General features: G+C 40.6%; 1 protein-coding gene across 1 annotated transcript in view; it reads right to left on the bottom strand.

Moving 5' to 3' along the window:
- Positions 1-562: 562 nt before the first annotated feature.
- The window catches only part of CRYZL1 (crystallin zeta like 1), a 38403-nt gene continuing 11802 nt past the window's right edge, over positions 563-27163 (bottom strand). Inside the window, exons 2-13 of the mRNA XM_036242921.1 lie at positions 25953-26024; positions 25058-25135; positions 22165-22237; positions 17541-17585; positions 16144-16212; positions 11954-12087; positions 10529-10640; positions 7932-8030; positions 6490-6611; positions 4641-4746; positions 2296-2341; positions 563-873 (exon numbers count right to left, since the gene is read on the bottom strand). Of these exons, the coding sequence (XP_036098814.1) occupies positions 774-873; positions 2296-2341; positions 4641-4746; positions 6490-6611; positions 7932-8030; positions 10529-10640; positions 11954-12087; positions 16144-16212; positions 17541-17585; positions 22165-22237; positions 25058-25135; positions 25953-26018 (1050 nt within the window). The 5' untranslated portion in view covers positions 26019-26024 and the 3' untranslated portion in view covers positions 563-773. The remainder of the gene's footprint in view (positions 874-2295; positions 2342-4640; positions 4747-6489; positions 6612-7931; positions 8031-10528; positions 10641-11953; positions 12088-16143; positions 16213-17540; positions 17586-22164; positions 22238-25057; positions 25136-25952; positions 26025-27163) is intronic.

Raw genomic sequence — 27163 nt, forward strand, 5'->3', positions numbered from 1 at the left:
CGGGCTGTTTCTAGGGCCGCTGGTGCCCGGACGCCGCCCTGGCTCTGCTGCTCGGACCTTGGACCTTGGCGGGTCGCCGGGTGCTGAGTGGCTGGGAGGCCGCGGTGCGGGGCACCGGGCTGCCCTGCCTTGTTGGACCGCGGAGGTGTGATGAGCCTGGCATGGCGCCTGGATGGAAAGGACACATCGCACTGGAAGAGCTGCTGCGATCAGCTGAGGGCGCGGGCGGCCGGAGCTGGCGCGCGGGCCTGGGTCTCCCCTCCCCCGACAGGCGCAGCCCCGCCCAGCCGCTGCCAGGCGCCGGCGGGTCCCGAGGAAACCCTCCCGTGAGCGGAGGTCTGCGCGCGGCCGGCGTCTGCGGGCTAGACCCTGGGAGCCTCGCAGGCGGCCTCCGGCGGGAGGACGCGCCGCGCTGCTGGACAGAGCCCACTGCCGGCTCCCTGAGCACGGCGGCCTGGCTTCTGCTCAAACCACTTTTCTTCGTGGAAAGAATTTTACAACGGAGGCAAACATATAAAAACGGAACTAAGAAGGCTTCCAGAATATTCCCTCAGGGTGTTAATTATAGACTAGTCTTGGCTGTTTGTACATTAATGTTTCAAATACTTTTCAGATATTTGAGATTAAATGACCATCTTGACTCAGCACGAAAACATGCCTGAAAATGGAACAACTTGCTTTTATCTTCCTTGACCTTTCTGAACAATTTGCAAGGAAACTGGCTTCAAATACTGGAATGGGTTCATTCAACCGAGATCTGGGAAAGAACAAAATTAAAACTGAACGACTTGCTTTTTTCTTCCTTGATTTTTCTGAACAACTTCCATGGAACCTTTAGCCTCATATAATGGAATGGGTTCATCCACACGGGGCCTGAGGAAGAATGAAATGATCAGATGAGTACAGCACTTAGGATAGTATTTGACAACTGCTAGACCTCAGTTGTATTACTTTCATACAAACTTGTCCATTAGTATTTCCACCGTTAGAAGTGGTTCAGCCCTGATCGGTGTAGCTGATTGCGTGTCCTCTGTGCACCCAGAGGTTGTGGGTTCCATACCTGTCAGGGTACATGCCCAGGTTTCAGGCTCAACCCCCAGTAGGGAGCATGCGAGAGGAGGCTGATCTGTTTTGCTCCTACATCCATGTTTCTTTCTCTGTGTCTTCCTCTTCTCTCTCAATAGAAAAATCTTAAATAAAATGGTTAAATTTTTTTTTAATCCACACTGGAGGATACTTTTTTTCATTTTTATCTTCAGATAGAGTGGGAGAGAGAGAGAGAGAAACATTGACATAAGAGAGAGACTTGGATTGGTTGCTTCCCACACCCGTGACCAGGGCTGGGGACCAAACTGCAACTGAGGTACATGCCCTTGACTGGAATCGAACCCAAAACTCTTTGGTCTATGGGCTGACACTCTACCGCTGAGCCAAACTGGCTAGGGCAAAGTGGTTAAAATTTTTTAAAAAATAGCTTATTGACCTGACCAGTTTTGCTCAGTGGTTAGAGGATCGGCTCGTGGACCTGAGAGACCTGGATTCAGTTCCCACTAAGGGCACGTACCTCGGTTGCAGTTTGTCCCTGGCCCAGACTGAAGTCATATGGGTGGCAGCCAGTCGATGTGTCTCTCTCACATCGATGTTTCTCTCTCTCTTCCTCCCTCTCCCCCTCCCGCTCTGTCTGAAGATAAATGCAAAAATGTCCTCGGGTGAGGATTAAAAAAAAAAATTAAAAAAAAATTTTAATTAATTTTAGAGAGGAAGAGAGAGAGAAACAGCTATGTGAGAAACATGGATTGGCTGCCTCCTGTATGCCCCCTGCTGGGGATCTCTTCCCCCAACCCTGGCATGTGCCCTGACCAGATATCAAACTCAGACCCCTTGGTGCATGGGCCAATGCCCAACCAACTAAGCCACCCTGGCCAGGGCAAAAGTTGTTACGTTTTGAAGAGGAAAAACACCTACTTTACCCACTCCTTTTTGATTAACAGATCCAAAAATTGTACTTTTCCCTCTTCTCAAGCGATGGGGTTGTTTCAGGTTGCTCCGGGAGGGGTGATGAGGTAGGTGTGGAATGGAGTAAGGAAAACTCGGGAGCCACTTGTTTTTGGGAACACTTATGGGTGTATCACAACATACACTTTGGGAAATGTTAAGGAGCAGCTATTTAAACAAATAATAAAATATGGAGGCAATGGGTGTGCTGTGAAAGCTGAAACAAAAATGGAAATGCCAGCCTTATCTCCTTGAGAATAGAAAAATAAGTAAGACCAAGGGGTTAGAAATTCAGCCTACCTAAAAACACCATTTGATAACTTCTCCATTACATCTTTTAAGATACGTAGCTGGAAGGATTGTTAAGGTGGCAATGTAAGAGACAGGATTAAATACAACCATTCAATCAGCAGATGCTAGGCAGGTCACTTTTTTCCCCTTTAATTTTAGCACTCAGAAAATCAGAATTTAAACTGCAGAAATTCTCTAGGTTGTCAAGTTTGTCTCTAAAAAAAGGGAAATGGTGACCTGATATGAGAAAGGTAGTAACGTAACAGAGCCTAAGCTTCTAAGAACAAGTGATCAAAGGAGCAGTCTGAATGCCTGTCCTAAGGAACCAGTAGTGCTCTCCCAAGTGGATAGTAAGGGAATGGTGTCAGGGTTTCACTTTAGCACCACATATCCTACTTTTAGTTAAAAACAATTTTAGCATTTATACCTCTTACTCTGGGTGCACATTTATTTACAAAATGACTATAGACTCAAAATTTGTGCACAGGAAAGTTAATAAACTGTGTCTATGATATATGTCACTAAGAGAGTCAGAAAACTAACATTTAAAAAAAATCTAGTCACTTAATTGACATTCTAATACTAGAATTGAGAGTCTATGTAACTGCTGGTACTGGAGAGCTATTTATCATCAGACAATTGGAAGGAGAACTCTATGTTAAATCACAAACAGCAACTGGCTCATGTGTGAATCGTCTGAGGCAGGGTCTTGCATAAGCAAGACTCAAGGCTGATTCAGGACTTGAGAAAAATGTAAATTAGAAAATATGAACATAAGACATTTTAAAGATTTTTTTTAAAGGACCTAAAGAATACAGATTCACTTATACTATAAATTCTCTTTCTACTTCTGTTAATGGAATTGCCAACAGTACATGTAAGAGTGTGCATCACGCATACGTATTTATAATTTTTAAAAATTTAACATCATTTTGCTTAAACATATCATGTTTCAACATGGTCCTTGGGTTTGTTAAGTAGGTTAAAATCATCTCTGGTGGGGAAAGGAGGGCAGTTGAGAGAATTACATAACAGGCAAGGCAGCCAGCCTATTTTCTGACATGTAAGATTCAAAACATGCCGTTACTTTTTTTTTTTTTTGGTACATGCCCCTAGCAGGAACTGAACCCAGGACTCTCTGGTCCGCAGGCCAATGCTCCAACTGCTGAGTCAAACCGGCCAGGGCCATGCTGTTACTTTTAATACACGATGTTCTCTATTGTTAATACATCATATGGTATTCTTGATTATTATGTTATTGGATGTTTAAGTTGCTTTCAATTGAAATTCAAACAGATAATTCTTCTATAAAGTTAAAAATTAAGTTTATTTTTTAGATTTGATTGGCAAATATTTAACCAGAAATACTGTAATCTCATACTGGCTACAGTAAGGGGATTTTCAGGTTTTGAAATGCACTCTTTAAAACTCAATATGTACAATGTACTAACAAAACCCTACTTGAAGGCTCCGCATACTCCGTCGTTGCTCCTAGAGGAGGCTGCCCTTTATATGCATCACCTATAACTTCCACTGAACCATAGGAGTAGGCGACTCAGCAGGGAAAGGGAAGATTCTTTCTGCCCACACAGCACTCTCTATTAAGTTACGAGAACTTATTTTTTATCCAATTTGTTAAAAATTTTACAAACTGTATCTGCCTTTAGGACACTCATCTTAGAAATAAAAGGTTTGTTTACAAGTTGACCTTCCTCTAAAGAGGTTTGGACCTTTCTTTTGGAACAGCTTTCATATTCTCTAGAAAACTTTTCACTACTTTTCCAAAACTAGAATGATCTGGCTTCCTTTGTCCCCGAAGACCTTCCATTTAAAAAAATCAAACTCACCTTTAGTTGATAAAGATTTCCTAGCATTGATAATCTTACAAATGCCCCACAAGCTCTTTAACTGAGATGAGTATTCTGAAAGGTTCTGCACATTGTACCGTCACAGCAGTAAGAATGCCACCTCTCAAGGTGACGTGGAATCACCATAACGCCAGGTCCGAACTGAAACAAATTCTTTCCTGTCACTATGGCTTCTCTCCCGTTCAGAAACGAGCGAGACTGCCTGGGAGATGCCTGTCCTGCCCCGCTAGCTGCATCCCTGGGCACGTGCTACCCATTCTGTGCTTCAGTTCCTTCCCCTGTGAAAGGGGGATGATGATAATGATCGTACTTGCACCTCATAGGGTGGTTTTAATGTTTAAATAAATGAAGACCTACATAGCACTTAGAACATTGACATATCAATGAAAGTCAGCTGCTATTATTTATTATTACCATTATTAATTAATAATGAGAATACAAGGTAAATTTCAAGCCAGAAACTCAAGTCAGTAGAAAAAAGGATATAAAGATATTTTCCTTGTTGTACATTCGACAAATTCCAGATTTCGTCGTTGAGGAAAGCCACTGTCGCTCCTTTGAGGAAGAGGCAACGGCTGTCTGGAGGGTCCAGCTTGGCAGAGCACAGAGACTGATCAGTGCTGAGTATGACAACACAGATGACGGCATCTGGAGCCAGAAACACTTCCACACAAATTGCATGATGCCCAAATCATAAATAAGCAGCACACAAACTTCAATAACATGTTTTCTTTTGCATTTCATTGTCCAAAATGATGAAACAGCCAGGTGAGATGCAAGTCCAAACTAGAATCCTGATGGTGGAGTAGTGTGTGCATGTATGTGTGTTAGAGAAAGATTTCTGGCTGCCACTTACCAGTCATTTTCATGAGGATGTTGGCAAATCATGAAGACCAGTATATGAGAATTAGGGTATTTGCATATCAATCATGATAAAAATATTTAATTTCAATGTAATTTTGGGAGACAGCATGCATGTACACATATATAGTATATTCCAATGTGACTAATTAGGAAATTGTGATAATCTTATATAGAAATATTTTGCTAAGTATATGTCAGTGTTTGTTCCTAAGGAAAAATCCTTGCATTGGCCAGGTGGCTTGGTTGGTTGGAACATTGACCCTTACACCAAAAGGTTATGGGTCCGATTCCTGGTCAGGGCACATACGTAGGCTGCAGGTTTGATCCCTGGTGGGGGCATGTACAAAAGGCAACCAATTGATGTTTCTCACATCCATGTTTCTTTCTCTCTCTCCCCCTCTTCCTCTCTCTCAAATCAATAAAAAAGATATCCTCGGGTGAGGATTTAAAAAATCCTATTTGGCCTGGCTGGTGTGGCTCAGTGGTTGAGCGTCGACCCATGCATCAAGAGGTCGCCGGTTTGATTCTCGGTCAGGGCACATGACCAGGTTGTGGGCCCGATCCCCAGTGGGGGGTATGCAGGAGGTAGCCAATTAATGTTTTCTTTCATCGATGTTTCTGTCTCTCTCTCCCTCTCCCCTCCTCTCTTTCTCAAATCAATAAAGAAAAAATAATTTTAAAAAAAAGCCTATTTGGCCCTGGCCAGTTTGGCTCAGTGGTTAGAGTATCGGCCCACAGGAGAGTTCTGGGTTCGGTTCCCACTAAGGGCATGTACCTTGGTTGTAGTTTATCCCTGGCCTCTGTTGGGGTCGTGTGGGTGGCAGCCAGTTAATGTGTTTCTCTCATGTCAATGCTTCTCTTTCTCTCTCTTCCTCTCTCTCTACCTGAAGATAAATGCAAAAATGTCCTTGGGTGAGGATAATTAAAAAGAAAAAAAATCCTCTTGGAAGTACTATTAAATTCAGAAGTCAATATATGGAAACCACTAAATAAAAGTTAAATGAACTCCTCTATTGGCATTATTTTCACATTTTGGCCAACATGTAGCTACAGTTAAAAAAAACCCTACATTTTGCCCTGGCCGGTTTGGCTCAGCGGTTAGAGCGTCGGCCTGCGGTCCTGAGAGACCCGGGTTCGGTTCCCGCTAAGGGCATGTACCTCGGTTGCAGTTTGTCCCTGGCCCTGGTTGGTTGTGCGGGTGGCAGCCACTCGATGTGTTCCTTTCACATCGATGTTTCTCTCTCTCTCTCTGTTCCTCTCTCTCCCTCCCACTCTGCCTGAACAAAAAATGGAAAAATGTCCTCGGGTGAGGATAAAACAAAACAAAACAAAAACCTACATTTCTTTAATAAATAGGGCATAATACAGAATTTACACTAATTTAGACACATCTTACCCCAAAAGACTCAGGCATTATTCTTGTTAATTGTACTCTTTTGGTGGAATAATGCTTTACTGTTTCTGGTCATACCTGCAGGTTTTCTTCTGTTGTTACCCAATGGCCTCCGACACCAAGAAGCGTGAGGATATCATGTTTATGTGGTAATAGTGGTAACTTTCCAGCTGGTTCATCATCTTTACTGTATAATCTCACTTACAAGGGAATAATTTAAAAGAAGAGAGAGAAGAAATGAACATTTTAGTCATCTGATAAACACTTATTTTTCAAACAAGTTCTCTCTGCTTTTTAATGTAGGAATGAGGAAGCATTTTTCTTAGAAAAAGTCAACATAATGTATTCAGACACCTTAAAATATGCTTTTTGCATTAAAACTGGTCATCAAATTTACTCCAGATTTAATGATAAGTGAAATAACCAAAGATAAAAAGTCTTTTCATTTGAAAACCAGGGAAAGTAATACAACGTATAACTAAGTCTGATAGTTTGAACCATAACATCAATTGCTTAATACTTTGGGAAAAGTTGACTTCTGATTAAGGAACTCGTAGACTCAAGATAGTCATACTGGACATAATTAGTAAAATGTCCACTTGAAAAGTTAATGAAGTATACATTCCCTTCCACTGAAAGATTTCTGTGAGTTAATTTCAAGTCTTGAAAATACTGGTAAAAAGAAACACATCCGATGGCCACATGTAGCTGTAGCCACCAATGAGCGTTAAGATAGAGGGTACATGCTAACAAAGTGTAAACAAGCAGCTCCTTCAGGTGAGACGGCGCTACCTGAGTGTATACAAAGTAGGTGTTAAACAGATATTTGTTAAACTAAGATTTTGTTCAAGGCAGGTGAAAAATCGAACAAAATTCTGTGAGGTTTCCAAAGAGAGACTGCAGAAGTCAACCACCCAATAGAAGGCTGTGTATAGCAAAACTAACTGAATAAGAATCTGGTTGAGACTTCAGCTAATGTGTATCATATGGGAACCATGGAAGAGATCATGTTTGTAGATTCTTGTAGGGATACATAAAATCCAAGGCCTATACTTTAAAAGGCAAGCATGTTCCCTCTTCTAGACAGAGTTTATAATGGGGATAAAATGAAGAAGTGCCAATTTAAATATAAAAGTTAATTGTCCAGCTGGTGTGGCTCAGTGGTTGACTGTCGACCCCTGCACCAAGAAGTTGCTAGTTTGATTCCCGGTCAGGACACATGCCCAGATTGTGGGCCAAATCCCCAGTGGGGGGCATGCAGTAAGCGGCAATCAATGTTCTCTCTCCCTCTCACTTCCTCTCTCTCTAAAATCAATAAAGGAAAAATAAAAGTTAAAATAATATCCAAAACTAAACAGCGATAACTTCAATTTAATAAATATGTTAAAAATCATTTTCTGGAGAAAAAAAAAAAAAAAAAAAAAATATATATATATATATATATAATTTTTGTTGTTGTTGTTCCCAATACAGCCATCACACTAAAATCACACAGACTGCTGATTTAGTTAAGTACCTACCTCCAGCATCTAGGACAATATCTACTCCCAGGCCACCTGTTTCTTCTAAACAGCTTTCAGCAACATGGGCTTTCCCAGTAGACACATCGATCACTCGGGCTGTAAGGGACAGGAAGTCAGGCAACTGTACTGTTCTCTATGTGATCAACACAAACAACTCAGAGCAAAAGAAAAAGCAAATAAACATCTCTTCTCTGGAATCAATTAAGTGGTTCAAACAATTACTGAATCCAAATTATACTTTTTTCTCATCTAACCAAATACTGGTAAGGATCAATTTAAATGAAGGGACTGGTATATTTAATAAAATAAAATACAAGCAATTTGTGGATAATGTGTTCCAAGACTCCTCTATTTACACAGGAGACTGTTCTCTATAGCTGAGAATATATTGCCAGAACTGAGAATCTATAAACCACAGAGGTCTATATACATTAAGACATGGACTGAAAGATTAAATAACTTTTTAAGTATGTTCAGATTTAATAGAGTTTAGAGTACAAAAATGTACAAAAAGTACAAAAATGTTATTTGTGCAACATGATACTTCTCTGTTAGAAGCTCTTATTCTTTCTCAGTCGTAGACATGCCCTGTATCTCCGCTACTCACTCACCAAAACAAAGAAAGATCTTGCAGGTAAGGAAAAAACATTATTATTTTTAGTACAGTCAGTGAAAATTAAACTAATTTTAGCTGGTTACTTTAATAGAACAAGCCAATGGGAGAATGAAAATAAAACTTTCAGAATTGGAACTGGCAAATGAAGACACATTTATCATTTTTGTGTCTTTTAACACCTTTTCCTTAACACATTGCGTACCGCATAGAAATCTCTAAGACATACGCCAGGGACCGCACGTTTTTGGGCAAACTGCACGTTAGGTTCTGAGCTGCACTCATTTGAACCAGCAGATACCCATTCCCTAGCTACTTCTTCAAGACTATAGAACGGTGTGCTGTTTTTTGAACTTGGACCCTCAGGGCGAAGAGTCACAAATACAATAATCCTATATTACCCTGAGCTTCAAAAACTGAAATAGCTAATGCATGTGCAAACCCGAGTTACCTCGTGCGCGGTCCGCAACGTTTGGGCAGGAAAACACGAGTTAACTCGTGAGCAGTCAAAAATGTGTTAAAAGGGACTTCCTCTTACAGTTGCTTGGGATTGTCGTCCAATAGAGATCTAAGACTGAGGGAATGGAGGCAGGGGTGGCGAGGACACAGCAAAGAGAACCTGAAGCACCTAGAAAGGGCAGGATTAACTAATATGAAACCTTTCCCGGGGACTGGGTGGAGGGGGGCAAAGCGGGGCAGGAGAGGTAATGGGACATAGTGGCAACAATAGAAAAAAAATAAGGATCCCTTTCCCTTCAATAATATCATTCATGCTTTTTTCTCTTTTTAAAATCTCTTCTTTTGCCCTGGCCGGTTTGGCTCAGCGGTTAGAGTGTCGGCCTGCGGTCCTGAGAGACCCGGGTTCGGTTTCCGCTAAGGGCACGTACCTCGGTTGCAGTTTGTCCCCGGCCCTGGTCGGTTGTGCGGGTGGCAGCCACTCGATGTGTCCCTTCATATCGATGTTTCTCTCTCTCTCTCTCTCTGTTCCTCTCTCTCCCTCCCACTCTACCTGAACAAAAAAAAATGGAAAAATGTCCTCGGTGAGGATAAAAAAAAAAAAAAAATCTCTTCTTTTTCCTTTTTTTTTTCCTCCTTCTCCAGCCCCTGCCTTAACCTTTCCTCCATTTCTTGATCATTTCTGCCGGAAGCACAGTGTAACAATGGAAACAACATGGCTTGAATGCTGGACAGGCCTGGGTTCAAACCCCGGTCCAGCTCTTTCTCTGTCCATCCCAGGACAGGCTAGTTAAATTCTCCGAGATGCCGTTTCCCAGTCAGCCACAGGGGTGTCAAGGACTCACAGCGATGTCATTCATACTAACACTCAGCACACTGCTTTCCTGCCTGCCTGTCAGTTCCACTCTGCCCATCCTCTGCTCTCTCCATCTGTGGGCTCGCACGTTAATTCTGTAACTCCAATCCATTCAATTCCATTCCCATCTTTCCCCCTTCCGTTTTCAATCTATTCCTTTCTCACTTGTTGCTGTTTAGATAGGTTCAATCTTTCCAAGGGCTCCTGAGTCTCCACCATGTCCTATTCATCATAAACTATATCTGATCTGTGATTCTGTAAGTGGCCATCTCCTCCCTAGCATCTCACAGAAAATGGACAACGGTAGAGGTACATCACTGGGGAAAACAGGTTGAGAAACATACAAAGTGATGCAAAAACATATAGATTTATTGACTAAATCCAAAGAAGCACCAGGTATTTCTACACTGTTTCAAAGTTCACCCCATTCAACCTTGGCTAAGTTGATAACAATGGGGCAAAGAAGAAACAACATTGAAAAATGTAGGTTCAAAAAAATAAAATAATTAAAACTATCACTGAAGTAAATTTAGACTTAGTACAGATACTAAGTGCATTTTAAAAGTGACTTTCATATGGGATTCTGTGCTTTGTTTTATAAGTATAATTCCTAAGGTGCTGCCCCTTCAAAATGTAGTTTTCAAGTCTGTGTTGAGTAGTAGCACCCACCTAGAGAAGGCCTCAGTCTTTCAAGGTACTGCTTGTCTTCCAGGCTGCATGCTGTCGATATCACTTTGGCTCCTCGGTGCTGTGCTAACTGAATAGCTATAGTCCCCTGTGCCTGTGTGGGAAAAATACACCGTAGGTTCACAGACATAGGGCAGAGGCCACCTCTGATTTATTTTATAGGCTGTTTAATAAAGTGTAATACTTTAGTGCTACTTCAGTATTTTTTGTTGTTGTTAATCCTCACTGAGGATATTTTTTCCACTGATTTTTCAGAGTAGAAGGGAGGGAGGGAGGGAGAGAGAGGGAAGGAAGGAGAAAGGGGGGGGCATGGATGTGAGAGAGACACATTGATTGGTTGCCTCCCTCATAACCTGGACCGGGGCTGGGGATTGAACCTGCAATCCAGGCATGTGCCCTTGACCAGGAACTGAACCCAAGATCCTTTGGTCCACAAGCCGATGCTCTAACTGCTTAGCCAAACTGGCCAGTTATATATATATTTAAATACTCACCTGAGAATATGTTTTTATTGATTTTAGAGTGAGAAGAAGGGAGAGACGGAGGGATAGAGAGAGAAAGGGAAAGAGAGAAACATTGACGTGAGACGGAAACATCAACTGGTTGCCTTGGTTGTCTCATGTACGTGCCCTGACTGGGGATCAAACCCAAAACACAGGTAATGTGCTCTGAGTGGGAATTGAACCCACAACATTTTGGTGTTTGGAATGATGTTCTAACCAACTGAGCCATTTGACTAGGGCTGATTATAATATATTTTTATGTATTTACTTTGATTTTTATTTTTTTCTTTATTGATTTTTAGAGAGAGAGAAAAACATCAGTGAGAGAGAACATTGATTGGCCATCTCCCACTGGGTATCGGGCCCACGACCTGGGCATGTGCCCTGACCGGGAATCGAACCAGCAACCTCTTGGTGCATGGGTCAAGGCTCAACCACTGAACTACATTGGCTGGGCTGTATTTACTTTTAATGTAAAATTATTTTTTCGATGATACGTGTAAGATGTTTAAATTAGTACATTTTTTATCTTGTGCGATCCATCTATAAATGCAACGTCACATTAACATAAGTGTAAGTGTGAGGGATAGGATAGGAAATTGGTAGGCAGTTCTGAGGTATGGCTTCAAAGACTTTGAGCTATTTCAGGCTTTGTGTAACAGGCTTAAAAATATGGTTTGCTTTTTTAATGTACTAGCAGATTCAAAGTAAAATGAAACTAAATACACAAAATCTAACTTTTATGTCTTATTGGTAAAAGCTGCTTATTTTAACAAAATAGGAGTTTGGTAAAAAAAATAATTAGTGAATAAGGTACAGACAAAGACATATTAGTAAAAGGATGGCCTGTTCCCTAAGGTTGCTGTGCTTTGGTCTGTTTTTGAACAAAACTATTAGCACCTACACTTGCTCCGTCCATTATCAGCACCGACTTTCCTGGAGAGAGATGAGAAAGAAAATGCAGAGCTGTATAGGCTCGTACTCCATCCCGAATGGTTCCAGCAGCTTCTGTCCACGTAACTTTCTCTGGCTTGTGAACTGTCACAAAGAACAACAGGAAACAATCCGTTAGCAAGTCCCGCTGGTTTTGCCTCCTGGATCTGTCCATTCCCCTCCGTCACCTCTCCCACCATGGCCCTGGTCCTAGCCTCTACTCCTATGACTTTTCCGGGCCTCCATTCTTGCCCCTGTATGAGCCACTAAACCCAATAGTCTCATTTCCCACCACAGGTCACCACTATTTTTTTTTTCCTGAATTGAGATATAATTGATATCTGAGGTCACTACCATTCTAACTTAATTTCTTTTTCCTTTATTGATATTAGTAGAGAGAGAGAGGAAGGGAGAGGGAGAGAGAGATAGAAACATTGATGAGAGAGAACATCGACTGGCCGCTTCCTGCATGCCCCCCACTGGGGATTTGGCCCACAATCTGGGCATATGCCCTGACCAGGAATTGAACCGGCAACCTCTTGGTGCATGGGTCAATGCTCAACCACTGAGCCGCACCGGCCAGGCCTAAGTTAATTTCTTATTTGCTTCCATAGTTTAGTACTCAAGTATTCATCTCTAAACAATATACTTTAGTTTTGCCTGTTTTTGGACTTTATCTAAGTGGAATCATACCCATATACATTCTTTTCTGTCTTGCTTTTTATGCTTGACATTGTTTTTAAGACACTTCCTTTTCTGTACACATGGTGCTTTCATTTCTGTTGTTCTACGGCGCTCCACTATGTGAAGACACCTAATTTGGTACCCATTCTCCAGCTGAGGAACATCTGTGTGGTTTTCACAGCTATAACAATGCTGCTAAGAATGCTCTGTGGAAGACACTGCTGCCCAATGTCCTCCAGGATGTTTACTTAGGACGGGACACCTCAGGCCCCAGGGAGTTACCTGGGCCCCATCACACAGGCCCAGAGTGCTGGTGCAGGCCCCTCTCCCACAGCAGTGCCTCAGAGCTCCTGTCCTGCCAAGGGCCTGCCAGCCCTGCTGTTGTTACACAGTTTCAATTAAGTGCACGTCGAGGGGTTTCTTCCTGGGATTGTAATTTGCTTTTCCCTCACTATTTATGAAGTTGAGCATATTTCCAAGTTTCTTGGCCAACTGTTCAAGTGTTTTACAGTTTTTCTATTGTGTTACCTTTGTGTGTGTGTGTGTGTGTGTGTGTGTGAGGTACGTGCCCCTAGTGGTAACCGAACCCGGGACGCTCTGGTCTGCAGGCCGACGTTCAACCGCTGATCCAAACTGGGCAGGGCATCATTTTTCTTATTGATTATAGGAATTTTTTGTGTATTCTAAACAAATTATTTATGTGTTATATTATTTTCAACTTTCTCTTTTCAATCTTTTTAACAGTGTCTTTGAAAAGTAGAAACGTATCAGAATGATTTTTTAAAAAACATAAATAATATCCTAACACTTCCCTGCTTAAAAGTCATCAATGGCCCTGGCCAGTGTACTCAGTGTGACAGCATCAGCCCAAGAACCGGAGAGTCACAGGTTTGATTTCCAGTCAAGGGCATGTACCTGGGCTGTTGGTTCACTCCCCAGCCCTCGCCCAGGTTGTGTGGGAGGCAACCAATGGACGTCTCTCTCACACTGATGTTTCCCTCTCTCTCTCTCTCCCTCTCTGTCACTCCCTCTCTCTCTCCCTCCTTCTCTCTCTCTCTCTCTCTGTCTTTCTCTTTCTCTTCCTCCTCCCTTCCACTCTCTAAATATCAATGGAAAAAATATCCTTGTGTGAGGATTAACAAAATAAAGTCATCAATGGCTTTCCAATGCACTTGAAACAAAATGCAAACTCCTTATAGTTTAAAGAGCTTTATTGATGTGACCATCAATCTGCTCCTTATGTTTAATTAATTTTTATTTTTATGTTGAACACTGAATATGATCTTTTCACAATACAAGCAATCTTTTCTCACATAACCTAAAAATCCATTTTATAACACTTTTCATAACCTTTACTAACTTTTTCAAATATTTTTCCTCTACTAGCAACAGTCAGCATTGCTTTTACCAACAACTAGTGCCATCTAGTGGGGAATTCGAGCATCTGAGCACACATGTTGAAAATCTTACAACAGACAAGCAAGGAAGCAAGGCATTACAATAGCAAAACAGACTAAGCAGGGTAATTAGTCATGGGATACATAACGATGTTTGTCATCAATGGATCATATATATGATGGTCGGATCATATATAATCCCAGAATATTATAATGGAGTTGAAAAAATCCCATTGCCTAGTGACCTCTCATAAAACCCATTCCTCATGTTTGTGGTGACGTTGGTGCAAACACAGCTACTGAACTGCCAGTTACAGAAAATTACAGCACATACAGTTAAGCACATCACATCACACTGGATACTAATACTAAACAATGATGTTACTGGTTTATGTATTTACTATATGTATAATAAGTGTACTTTTTCTACTAAAAAAAAAGTTTAGCCCTGGCCAGTTTGGCTCAGCGGTTGAGCGTTGACCTGTGGACCAGAGAGTCCTGGGTTCAGTTCCCGCTAGGGGCACGTACCACAAAAAAAACAAAACAAAAACAAAAACAAAAAAAAACTTAAGAAAAAAAGTTTACTGTGAAGCAGTAGCAGTGTTACACCTGCAGCAGCCTCATCTGCCTCGTTTGCCATGTCTCTTGATCACATCATTTTATCTTGGGCATGATTTAATCTCATTTTTATACAGGAATGCACTATATAGGCTTGTAGCCCAGGAGCAATGGCTGTACCATACAGCCTAGGTGTGTAGTAGGCTGTCCCATCTAGCTTTGTGTAAGTTACTCTATGATGTTCAAATGACAACAAACTCACCAATGACTCATTTCTCAGGTCGTAACCCCATCGTTAAGTGGTGCATGACTACAACTGATTTGTCTGAGGCCATGTAGCTAATAAGTTTGAATGTCTGACTCTAAAGCCCATCTACTCTAATACTGCCCGCTCAATTTACATACAATTTACTTACAGGAACTTTTCTGGGGACATGTTACATCATAAGAATTGGGACTACCATTTTTAATAAAAGATCAAACAAGTGGTCCTTAAAAAATGCTAATAGCAATAAAACTGCATTTAAGATGGCAAAGGCTCTGAAAGGGCATTGTTACATAATGCTAACTTATTTTCTTTCTTTTTTTTTTTTTTTGGTACATGCCCCTAGCGGAAACAAATCTGGGACTCTGGTCAGCAGGCTGACGCTCCAGCCGCTGAGCCAAACCGGCCAGGGCGATAACTTATTTTCTAATGCATATGTACCAATTTACACTCCTGGTGCACAAAAGTTCCCGTTGCTCCACGTCCCTTCCAACCCTAGGAATGGTCAGGCTTTATAACCTTGTCAGTCTTGTGGGTGCACAATGAAACCTCTAAGTGACTTTAATTTCCTTTTCCATGATTACTAAGGAGATGCAGCAACGTTTCATGATGGCTTCATGAAGAGTGTGTGTGTATTTATTTTAATTTAAATATTCAAGTAAATTAAATTTAAAAGAACACTTTAGTTAAACTGAACACTTGTCAAAAGATATTAGCAATAGAAACCAAAGACAAGTGTTCTTGATTCTTTTTCTGTCTCAGATTCTACATGTATTTTCTAGATTTTTTAAATACAAAAATTAAGATTTTTTTATTGATTGATTTTTGAGAGAGAGATTTGTTATTCCACCTATTTATGCACTCATTGGTTGATTCTTGTATGTGCCCTGACTGCAGGTCGAACCTGCAACCTTGGCGTATTGGGACAACGCTCTAACCAACTGAGTTACCCAGCCAGGGTTAAAAAAAATTAAAAATGAACATTTCCAATTTCGATTAAAAACCAAGAATAAGAAATAAGAAATCCTGATTAGGAATATAATTTTAGAGAAAGAAACTTCTTTTTGAACCTCTTCCCATGAGCTGTGTCAATGAAACTTAAAGGTCTCTAAACTGTTTAGTATGAGTATGAATTTTATGATACTGAATTATACGTACGCTAGAGGTCCAACCTGACCAGCCAACCGTGACCTGCTATGGAAGTCACAGGAGACACAGAATGACACCTTGCCCTCGTGCAGCGGGACCTCCACGTACCTAAGTAATGCTCGTGCACGCGAACTGCTTCACAGAGTCCAGGGTCTTCAGAGTCCAGGGGCAAAATCCCTGCAAGTAGAAAAGACACTGGAGGATGCCGCTTGCAAGGGATGAATTCAGTACTAGTGAGGAGCCAGCATTAGTCTGCCTTTCGTTCAGTGGGATTCCGGGAAGATTCCAGTGTTGCTAGTGCAGGGAGAGAGAGACTTCACAACATGAAAGGGAAGTGGATCATTTAATTTTCTGTGCGATCTTTTCTTTCCTTTGCTCCCTTTTCCTTGACCCCGTAGGTGACGGTGGACAGTCCATCTTGGGCGCCTAGGCTCCTCAGCAGAACTGTGCCCAGCGCACAGCCACCGTTCACAGTTGGGTCTATAAGATACTTCAGCGCGTTCCTGATAAAATCCCACTTTCGTAATTTATTTTTGATCTCTTACAAAAAGAATCTTGAGTAATACAGTGTCCCTGACCTCTTGGCCAGATAAAAAAGAAAGACAGAAAAAAAAATTCTTCAAGAAAATACACAAGTCAAAGGCAATATGGTAAGAAGCTATTGAAAATATTCTAAAAAATCTATTTTTTTTTTTTAATCCTCACCTGAAGATAGAGTGGGAGGGAGGGAGGGAGAGAGGGAGAGAGAGAGAGAAAAACATCGATGTGAGAGACATTGATTGGTTTGCCTCCCACATGACTCCAGTCAGAGCCAGGGATCGAACTGCAACCTTGGTACATGGCCTTGGCTGGATCAAAACCGAGACTCTGGTCCACGGGCCGACGCTCTAACCATTTAGCCACACCAGCCAGAGCCTGAGGAATCTATTTTTAACAGCCTCAAGCATGCCATAAAATTTAACATATTCTAAGTTTACATGAATATTTTCCTATGAATATTTTCTGTGGAAAATGGTAATTTTAAAGACTAGTACTAAAGACATACTTTGTACGTTGTGTGACAGTCTAGGATATTAAGGGTACTTAATTAGTATTAACTATGGATTTAAAAAAACGAAATGTTTCCAGTAATTCTAGCTTTACAAGAGAAGTAAGGGAGAAGTACTGTAAAATTCAAGTTGAGGTGCAGAGAGAGCTTCTATAGAGCCAGGTGGGTCGAGCAGTGACCTCTGACCTTTCTCTAGAGTCTTTGGTCTAGCCATAGACTGAAGTCCCGTCAGCCAAGGGCTGCGCCAAGCACAGTAACAACCAAGGTCTTCTTTTTATCTCTGATGTGGTTCTCCAGCCAAAAACAATTGGGATCAAACTCCCAACTCTCTTCATCAACAGACATTTGAGAGCAAACCCCCCAAATCAGGAAAGTACTTGTATATGAAGCAAGGTCACAATAAATATTAATAATTGTATAGGAAAAAGAAGAGATGATAGTAAAATAAACAACTTACCAACTACTTCATCATCTGGTTGGAAGAATGATACTTTGCTTCCAACTAAGGAGTAGAGAAAATTAATAATTAGTATTTTGAGGTTATTAAATATAATTCTTATTTACTATTAAAATAAATAAAAAGATCCATGGGTTTATAAAAAGTTACTAACTCAGAAAAGGCCAAGAACTTGAAGGACATTTTGATAGTCTATAAGGACTGCTGGATGGAACACTTCAAATTTGGACTCTCACCCTGGCTGGGTGGCTCAGTTGGTTAGAGCATAGTCGTGATACACCAAGGTTGCGGGTTCAATCCCTGGTCAGGGAACATACAAGAATCAACCAATGAATGCATGAATAAGTAGAACAAATTGATGTTTCTGTCTCTCTAAAATCAATAAATAAAAAGTTTTGAAAATTATTTTTTACAATATTTCTATAAAATCGGGGCCATGTGGCTGTTGACAGCACAGAGAACTCTCTCTACTTAGCTAAGGATAAGAGAATAAAGGAGAAGAGTCCACTCCACAGCTATGACGGTTACGCTGCTTCCACCCCTCGTGTGGCTAGCTCAATTTTCTATTATTTTATTTTATTTTTTATCCTCACCGGAGGGTACTTTTCTATTTATCTTCAGATTGAGTAGGAGGGAGGGAGCAAGGGAGGGAGGGAGAGAGAAACATCGATGTGATAGAGCCACGTCAATAGGTTGCCTCCTACACGACCCTGATCAGGGCCAGGGACGAACCACAGCCGAGCTATGTGCCCTTGGCCAGAATCAAACCCAGGACTCACTGGTCTGTGGGCCGATGCTCTAACCACTAAGCAAAACCAACCAGGGCTCTATAATTATTTTAGTTGCAGAATCTCAGATACATAAACAGGAAATTCTGGTAAGAGTCCCATATAAAATTACTTTGATTTGGAATTGTGGAAATAAATTCAGAGTGGTGCCAAGAAATTGTTTGGAACTATATAGAAATGACAGTTACATTTTCTCTGCACACACAGAGAGAAAGCCTCTACTATCAGTCAGTTCTTTAGAATGTTTTCAAAGAGTTACAAGAGGAAAGGGGAGGAAAACAGCACACGTGATGCCAAATACCCGCTCATGCCCCGCATTTCCATGCGCTCCACATTCAATCCTCCGGGCACACGCGGTAGGCGTTACCGCCGTTTCACAGGCGAGAACAGCTGAGGCGGCGAGGGAGGGCGGAAGCCTGAGGCCTGCAGCGGGCTCATCTCTTGGTGCTCAACAGGAACTCTAGGTCCGTACTCCTGCTCCCAGTCCAGGCCACTGTGCGGCTCTCGGACCCCTGCTGGCCACCCTCCTTCAGTACTTGTGACTGCTGGTGCCTTGTACCTGCCACCCTCCTCCTCCTGGGTTAACTCGGGTCCATTTTTCTTGGCTTGTGTCATACTCTTTTTTTTTTTTTAATCCTCACCCGAGGACATTTTTCAATATTTTGTTCAGATAGAGTGGGAGGGAGAGAGAGGGAAACATCGACGTGAAAGGGACACATCGAGTGGCTGCCACCCGCACGACCAACCAGGGCCGGGGACAAACTGCAACTGAGGTACGTGCCCTTAGCGGGAACCGAACCCGGGTCTCTCCAGACCACAGGCCGACGCTCTAACCGCTGAGCCAAACTCATACTGAGGCCAGGGCTCATACTCCTTTTGATTGACCCTTGAACAGTGGCATTCCCAAGGGTTCCATGATATTCATGTCTCTCCTCCATTTCTACCACCTCCCTGGGTGAGCTCATCAACTCTATTATTTCAAATACAACCTACATGCTGACATTTGTATAGATTTCCAGAACAATCTCTCTCCTTTGAGCTTAAACTCCCAATACTGCTTACTAGATATCTCCAGTGGGGTATTATTAGGTACCTTGAGCTTAACAATCATAAATCTAAACTCCCCGTCTTCCTCCTGATCAAATTTGCAACCCTTATCAACTGGTGGTACCAACTGATACCTTAGCCAGAATTCTGTTAGTCACTCCTGATTCTTACCTGTTTTTAATTCCCCTGTTCCAGTCAATTGTTAAGCCATGCTGACTTTACTTCCTCAATATTTCTTGCACACGTATATCTTCTTCACCTATGCCACCAATGCCTAGTTATGGACTCTGTTGTCTCTTGGCTATTGGTGTCTACAACCCAACCAGTCCTACTACTTACAGCCTGGTTTGCCTCAATATGGCTACTCTTATAATTTCCCTTCAACATATGAGGCTCATCATGGGTCTGGCCCTTGCCTACCCTCCTGTCTCATTTTATTTTATGTTTTTTTTAATCCTCACCAAGAATATGTTTTTTATTTAAAATAATTTTTATTGATTGATTTTAGAGAGAGAGGAAGAGAGAGAGAGAAACACCCATTGGCCACCTCCTGCATGCCCCCACTGGAGATTTGGCCCACAACCTGGGGATGTGCCCTGACTGGGAATTGAACTGGTGACCTCTTGGTACGTGGGTCAGTGCTTAACCACTGAACCACACTGGCTGGACCAAGGATATGTTTCAATTTTTAGAGAGAGAGGAGAAGAAAGAGAGAGAGAGGGAACATCAATGTGAGAGAGAAACATCCACTGGTTGCCTCCTATACGCACCCCAACAGGAACTCAAACCCTAAATCTAGGTATGTGCCCTGACCGGGAATTGTACCCAGTACCTTTGGGTGTATGGGATAATGCTCCAACCAACTGAACCACCTGGTCAGAACCTATCTCATTTTTTTGGGAAAAGGAATCAGTGTCTATATCATCATTAAAGTATTTGTTTTATAATCTTTTGTTTTATGTTATTATTATTATTTTTTTTTAGTATGTGCCCCTAGCGGGAACCCAACCCAGGTTGATGCTCCAACCGCTGAGCCAAACCGGCCAGGGCTTATTTTATGTTTGAAGGAGAATTTTCTTGACAAAATGTTTCTCTGTGCCAAGTATCTTACCCCCAACACCAAATTCTGTAATTCTTTTTTCTTAAATTCTTAATTATATCACAATACTTGCTTCTGTGCCTTTGCTCATGACACCCTCTCAGCTGAGCATCATTTTTCTGCTCACCGTACTTTCCAGCCAGTCTCAAGAAGCCCTTCCTGTTCACTCTGGCGGGGTTGGGCACCTGTCCACAGAGCTTTCACAGTAATCCACTCACACGTGTGTTATCTGCCTATCCCTTACATTGTGAACACTTTGAGGCCAGGGACTTTATTTATTTATTTATTTTTATATGTATTCATTGATTTTTTTTTTAGAGAGAGAGGATGGTGAGAGATAGAAACATTGATGTGAGAAACATCCATTAGTTGCCTCCTGCATGCCCCCTACTGGTAATCGAACCTGAAACCTGGGCATGTGCTCTGACTGGGAATCGAACAGGGACCTTTGAGTCCATGGGACGACGCTCAATCCACTGAGCCACAGTGGCCAGGCTATCTTATTTATCTTCATATACCAAGCACTTAGCAAGTGCTCATTAAATATGGAATAAATGAATAAACAAATGATTACTCATCTTCTGACCATTATATCATTCTTTTTTTTTTTTTTTAATCCTCACCTGAGGACACTTTTCCATTTTTTTGTTTAGATAGAGTGGGAGGGAGAGATAGGAAGAGAGAGAGAGAGAAACATCAATGTGAAAGGGACACATTGAGTGGCTGTCTCCCGCATGAACCCAACTAGGGCCGGGACAAACCACAACCAAGGTACGTGCCCTTGACAGGAATTGAACCCACGACTCATTGATCTGTGGGCCAACACTCTAACCGCTGACCCAAACTGGCCAGGGCCCATTATCATTTTTATTTTTATTTTCCTATAGTATGAGTAGAAGAAAGAAGAGGGAATGAAATTATGATTTAGCTATGTTCGAAGATTACATTGAGAAAGAGTAATAAATATATTATGGGTTAAAATTACAGGCAAATTTAATAGTCTAACCCAGTATATCACATGCTCATCCACTCATTCATATATGCAAAACAAGCACCACATACTCACTGATCATAAACTACCTATCAGCAGAGCATGTGAACAGTTGGTCTATTTAGAAATAAATTATTTCAAGTACTCAGCTTACTGTCCTACATGTTAAGACCATTATTTACTAAATAAAACTTAAAAATTTTTTTATTTAAAGCAATCATAAAATCTTACTCGTTATTTTGCCCCAGAACCCACTTTTAAATGAGCAAACTGCTTAACTTTTAAATGCTCAATTCTACGCAAACTTTAAAATTTAATGTGAATGTAGTTACTATTATGTAAATTTGGGCCCAAAGCCAATGTACAAAAGTAATTTATGCTGGTATGTAAACAACATTGGTCATTCTAGTCAATGTGATTACTCATAGATTGAAATACTAATTTTCAATATATTTATTGAATATATTTACTAAATATGCTCAACCACTAAATATTTAGTAAAATATAATAAGCTCTTTGATTATAAAACACTAGTTAAGTTCTGTTTTTCTTTTCAATTTAAAAAAGAAAAACATTTCTGTATAATTAAATGCCCTATTTGAAGAAGTGTGTATGATTTTCTGTGCCAGAACCAGTTAACCACCATGTAATTCTTTTACCTTAGAAGAAATGTATAGATACTTACATCTGAAAACTTACCCTCTAACACAGTCCCAGCAATCTCTCTCCCGACAGGAAAGAAATCCTTCTCCATCTTCATTTCTGCCAGAAGCTAAATCATGACAAAGGCTATTTACTGTCAAAAAGAAATCCCGGCTTCTTATACCAGAGGAAAGCAAGAGCACAAATCAAACCACACACACAAAAAAACAGATATGACTCACTTTTTAGAATAAAGACAAAGCAAATAACTTTGCAAGATAGGTTTCTCTATAAAGTAAGAAACAGAGAGGTTGCTGAAGAATTTAGTTGTTATGTAGAACTTAGGTATGAGTATTATTATTCAAATCAACATTAATATACTTTGTTTAACATTTTCCTCTGCCAACTATGAAGGGAAATTATGGCCCAAATTTACCAGTCTACTCATTAGATGGGGGGAGGGGAGTTTGGGGAGGATGCTGTTGAACATGGGTAGGGCTAATGAGAACAAAGGCTCTCAGTTCCCACACCCTTTACAATCATCTGAGTGTTTCTCACAAGTCTTGGGTTAAGAAGCAGGTTGGGCACTAGCCGGTTTGGCTCAGCGGTTAGAGCGTCGGCCTGCGGTCCTGAGAGACCCGGGTTCGGTTCCCGCTAAGAGCATGTACCTAGGTTGCAGTTTGTCCCCGGCCCTGGTTGGGTCATGTGGGTGGCAGCCACTCGATGTGTCCCTTTCACGTCGATGTTTCTCTCTCTCTCCCTCCCACTCTATCTGAACAAAATATCAAAAATGTCCTCGGGTGAGGATTAAAAAAAAAAGGAAACATGTCCTCGGGCGAGGATAAAAAGAAAAGAGAAGCAGGTGGGAAGAGGTGATGGATATACATAAGAAAATTGCATGTAATTTCAAATTGGAATTTCTTAAAGAATAAATTGTTTGTTTGAGAGATTAGTGTTTTGTTATATTTTGGTCAGATTAAGCACTGTGAAGTGACAGAGTATATACAGAGAAGCCTGTAGTTTAAGTTCCTGCCATTTATATACTTTTATAATAATACCAGAGCCGTGCAACATATTTGTAGGTATCATAGTATTTTAGAAACAGCAAGTAAAAATAAATTGAAATAATTATCTTGTATAAATTTTTTATATTTCAATATACAGATCTCCTATATAAAATCTCCTATATATATGATTGCTAGAAAAATCTTTTTCAATGTAGAACTTTGTACTTTTGTTAAGATGATAGATAGCATGACACACTGACAAAAATGCTGGATGTTTTACATTCTTTTTTTTTTTAAAGATGTTTTTATTGATTTTTTTAGAGGGTGAGGAAGGGAGAGACAGACAGAAACATCAATGTGAGAGAGAAACATCCATCTGCTGCCTCCTGCATGCCCCTTGCATGAGACCTAGGCATGTGCCCTGACTAGGAATTGAACCAGGACCTCTCAGTCCAAGGTGTGATGCTTAATCCACTAAGCCACACGGGCTGGGAGACATTATTTCTTTTATGCACACTTTTACAGAGCTGTATCATGGTTATAGCAATTGCATCTTGCCTCCTTTACTTACCGTGAACATTTTCTTATATCCCTCTAGCTTTCATAACCATTATGTTCAACAGCTGTGCAATATTTCATTGAATTTACTATTTCTTTCTAGTAGACATAAGATAATTTCCTAGACTGAAATTTTTTTCTCTTTTCTAACTGCTTTATCTTTTATTTATTTTTATTGCTTTATTGCACCATCTAGGACCTCCAGTATACCCAACAATGTTAAGTAGGGGTTGTGAAAGAAGCCCTGTTTGTCTTCATATTTTTTCCCTAGACTGGGATTTTATTGAATTTTTCACAGTTTTCAAAAGAACACCTAGGAAGGGCTGAACACAGAAGCCTGCAGACAGAGAACAGTACTATAATTCCTGCTGAAAGGACTGTAGAGCATCTCACTAGTTCACTTCTCAAGTCATGCCCATATTACAGCTGCCCAATGGATGGCTGTAACTTTGTTCTGTAATTTCCCTAAATGTGACTTTATTGCAGAAAACTTAGATTCCTAGAAATTATGGTGACATTATAATCCAATAACTTAAGTGTCCAATAGAACTGTGGTATTAAGTTGTACAAAACTGAGTAAATGGACCTGCTATATTTATCATAGCACATTTAACCACAGTTTACCATTTAAAACTCCCCATGTATTTCATGGTCAATAATGGAAAATTACTGTGGGGCAGTGAGAGGCTGAGGATGTGTATGCATGAGACAGAGAAAGACAGAGAAATAAGAGGAATATAAACTCTAAAGAAATTAACTAGAAATATCTATAGACTAGGCAGCTAATAAAATAGTTGATTAGATTTCCTTTTTTTTCTGTTAACCCTTACTCGAGGATATTTCAGCCACTGATTTCCAGAGACAGTGGGAAGGAGGGAGAGGAAGAGGAGTGGTGGGGAGAGAGAGAAAGACATGGATTGGTTGCCTCCCACATGTCCCAGCCAGGGCTGGGGATTGAACCTGCAACCCAGATATGTACCCTTGACCAGGAATTAAACCTTGACAGGTATTTAAACCCTTGACCCTTCAGTGCATGGGTGACACTAACCACGGAACACACTGGCCAGGGCGATTTCTATATTTATAAAATAGAAATTCTTCCTTGATTATATAGGCCTTACTAATTATACATGCTCAGCCTTTCACAATGTAAAGGAGCTTATAAGTTATTTTCCTATAATAATATAAAATTCATGACTTCAATTAGACTAATAATTTAATATGGAAATATACAAGTTCACATTAAACTTTTTCCCTAGCTATTGTATTCTTCTAACGATGATAACAATTTCTTGGCACTCAGAAATTCAGTTATCATTATATTTGTAAACTAAATATACTATGAAACTCTCACTGAACTTTGGCCCACATGAAAGCACCAGTACCTCTGTGTTTATGTGGCTCAGAGCACAAGCTTTAACCTGAAGTTTCACATAGTTTTCCTCCGTAACAGGAAGGTTTTCCTAGAACCAAATGACAACAAAATATTACACATCCCTTTGAGACCACGCCTTCATATTGTGAAAATTTACATACAAAATTGAACAAAATTAAAAGGACCCCAAATCTTATAGCTAACTTTATGGGGGAAAACTAAGTGCTACTTGTATGTCATAGTTATATATTTCACAATATAATAAGAATTTCTGGATCATAAACACAATCCAGTTTTTCTCTGTTATCTTTCACTAACTCGGAAATCGTTTAGGTCTGGAGTCAAAATCTCAGACAGCTTGGCTTCTACCACTGAAATGATTCTGGCCACAAACCTTTCAAACAATCACCAATGTATGAAAATCTACTATCTATGCTTACAGTGGTGACAAACACACAAACAAACAAACAAACAAAAAAACAAACCAACTAGAAACCATTTAAAGCTTACAGAATAGAGTAACCCTTTGCAAAGCTCAGAAACTAATGTGTAAAGCAATGTTTTCCACATCTTTCATTTCACAATTTGAGAGAATTTATTTTCTGAAATATGGCTACAACCTGGACATTCACTTTATTGCAGTATTCAGAATGAGTTAATTTAGTAACATATAAGACTATTAAGGTTGTTCTGTTTTCTTGATATTTTGTATACCACCACCCCAAGGTACTAAAAAGTCTTTTGTAGCAACTCTTTAAAAAATACAATTATACTACAATAGGGAACACCACTATAACATAAGATGAAAGGAAAGTAAGGTTTCATTTAAGCTCCACTAACAGATCATTTAAACATGGGTAAACGTACTTATCTTATTTTGTTTAATGATTAACAATTTTTCTTACCCTTTCTTGAAATATAAATGTTATTTCTTCATTTGTAGAACTCTGTTGAAAATATAAACCTTTCATAGTCACCTAAAATGAAAAATAAAAAGAAGAAAAATATACACAAAATAAAACCAACAAAATATTTTCCAGACCAAATGGAAGCAAAAATTAAAAAATAGTGCTGACAAATGATAAAATCACAACTATAAATATAGTTTCAAACAAATACATTTAGATAACAGACCTTGAAAGTGATCACATACTAGACTATGCCATAGTCTCTGGGTATACATCTTAACAGGGAATGGGTTTACAGTTCAACTTTTCACATAAAGTTGAGCATGTGCTCAATTTTTCTTTGTTATTCAATAAAAACTATTACATACTTGGGAACAAAAAAAACTTAAGAGGGTGCAGCTGGTGTGCTCAGTGGATGAGCATGGACCCATGCACCAAGAGGTGGCCAGTTCGATTCTCAGTCAGGACACATGCCCAGGTTGTGGCCTGATCCCCATTTGGGGGCATGTAGAAAATGGCCAGTCAATGTTCTCTCTCATCGATGTTTCTCTCTCTCTCTTCTCACTTCCTCTCTCTAAAATCAATAAAGGAAAAAAAAATTAAAACAAAAACAAACCTAAGAGGGCCATTGAGCTCAATTGTAATTACCAAAAGTGTCATTTAAAAGGTATTCAAAGCCCTGGCCGGTTTGGCTCAGCAGTTAGAGTGTCAACCTGCGGACCAGAGAGTCCCAGGTTCGGTTCCCACTAAGGGCATGAACCTCGGTTGCAGTTTGTCCCCAGCCCCAGTTGGGGTGGTGTGGGTGGCAGCCACTGGATGTGTCTCTCTCACGTCATTTCTCTTCCTTCCTTCCTCTCTCCCTCCTGCTCCATCTGAAGATAAAAATGCAAAAATGTCCTCAGGTGAGGATTAAATAAATAAACAGATAGATAAATAAATAAATAAATAAATGGTGTTCAAAGTCTTAAAAAAGACCATTAAAAGGGAAAAAGTGGGCCCTGGCTGGATGGCTCAGTTGGTCAGAGTGTCCTCCCCTACACCAAAAGGTTGCGGTTTGATTCTAGTCAGGGCACGTACCTAGGTGGTGGGCTCAGTCCCTGGTCCAGGCTCATACAGTTGCGATTGATGTTTCTCTCCCACATAGATGTTGCTCTTTCTCTCCCCTCCCCCCTCCCTTCCTCCCTCTCTAAATTCAATGAAAACATACT

Source organism: Molossus molossus, unplaced genomic scaffold (genome assembly GCF_014108415.1).
Source record: "Molossus molossus isolate mMolMol1 unplaced genomic scaffold, mMolMol1.p scaffold_m16_p_5, whole genome shotgun sequence".
NCBI lineage: Eukaryota > Metazoa > Chordata > Mammalia > Chiroptera > Molossidae > Molossus > Molossus molossus.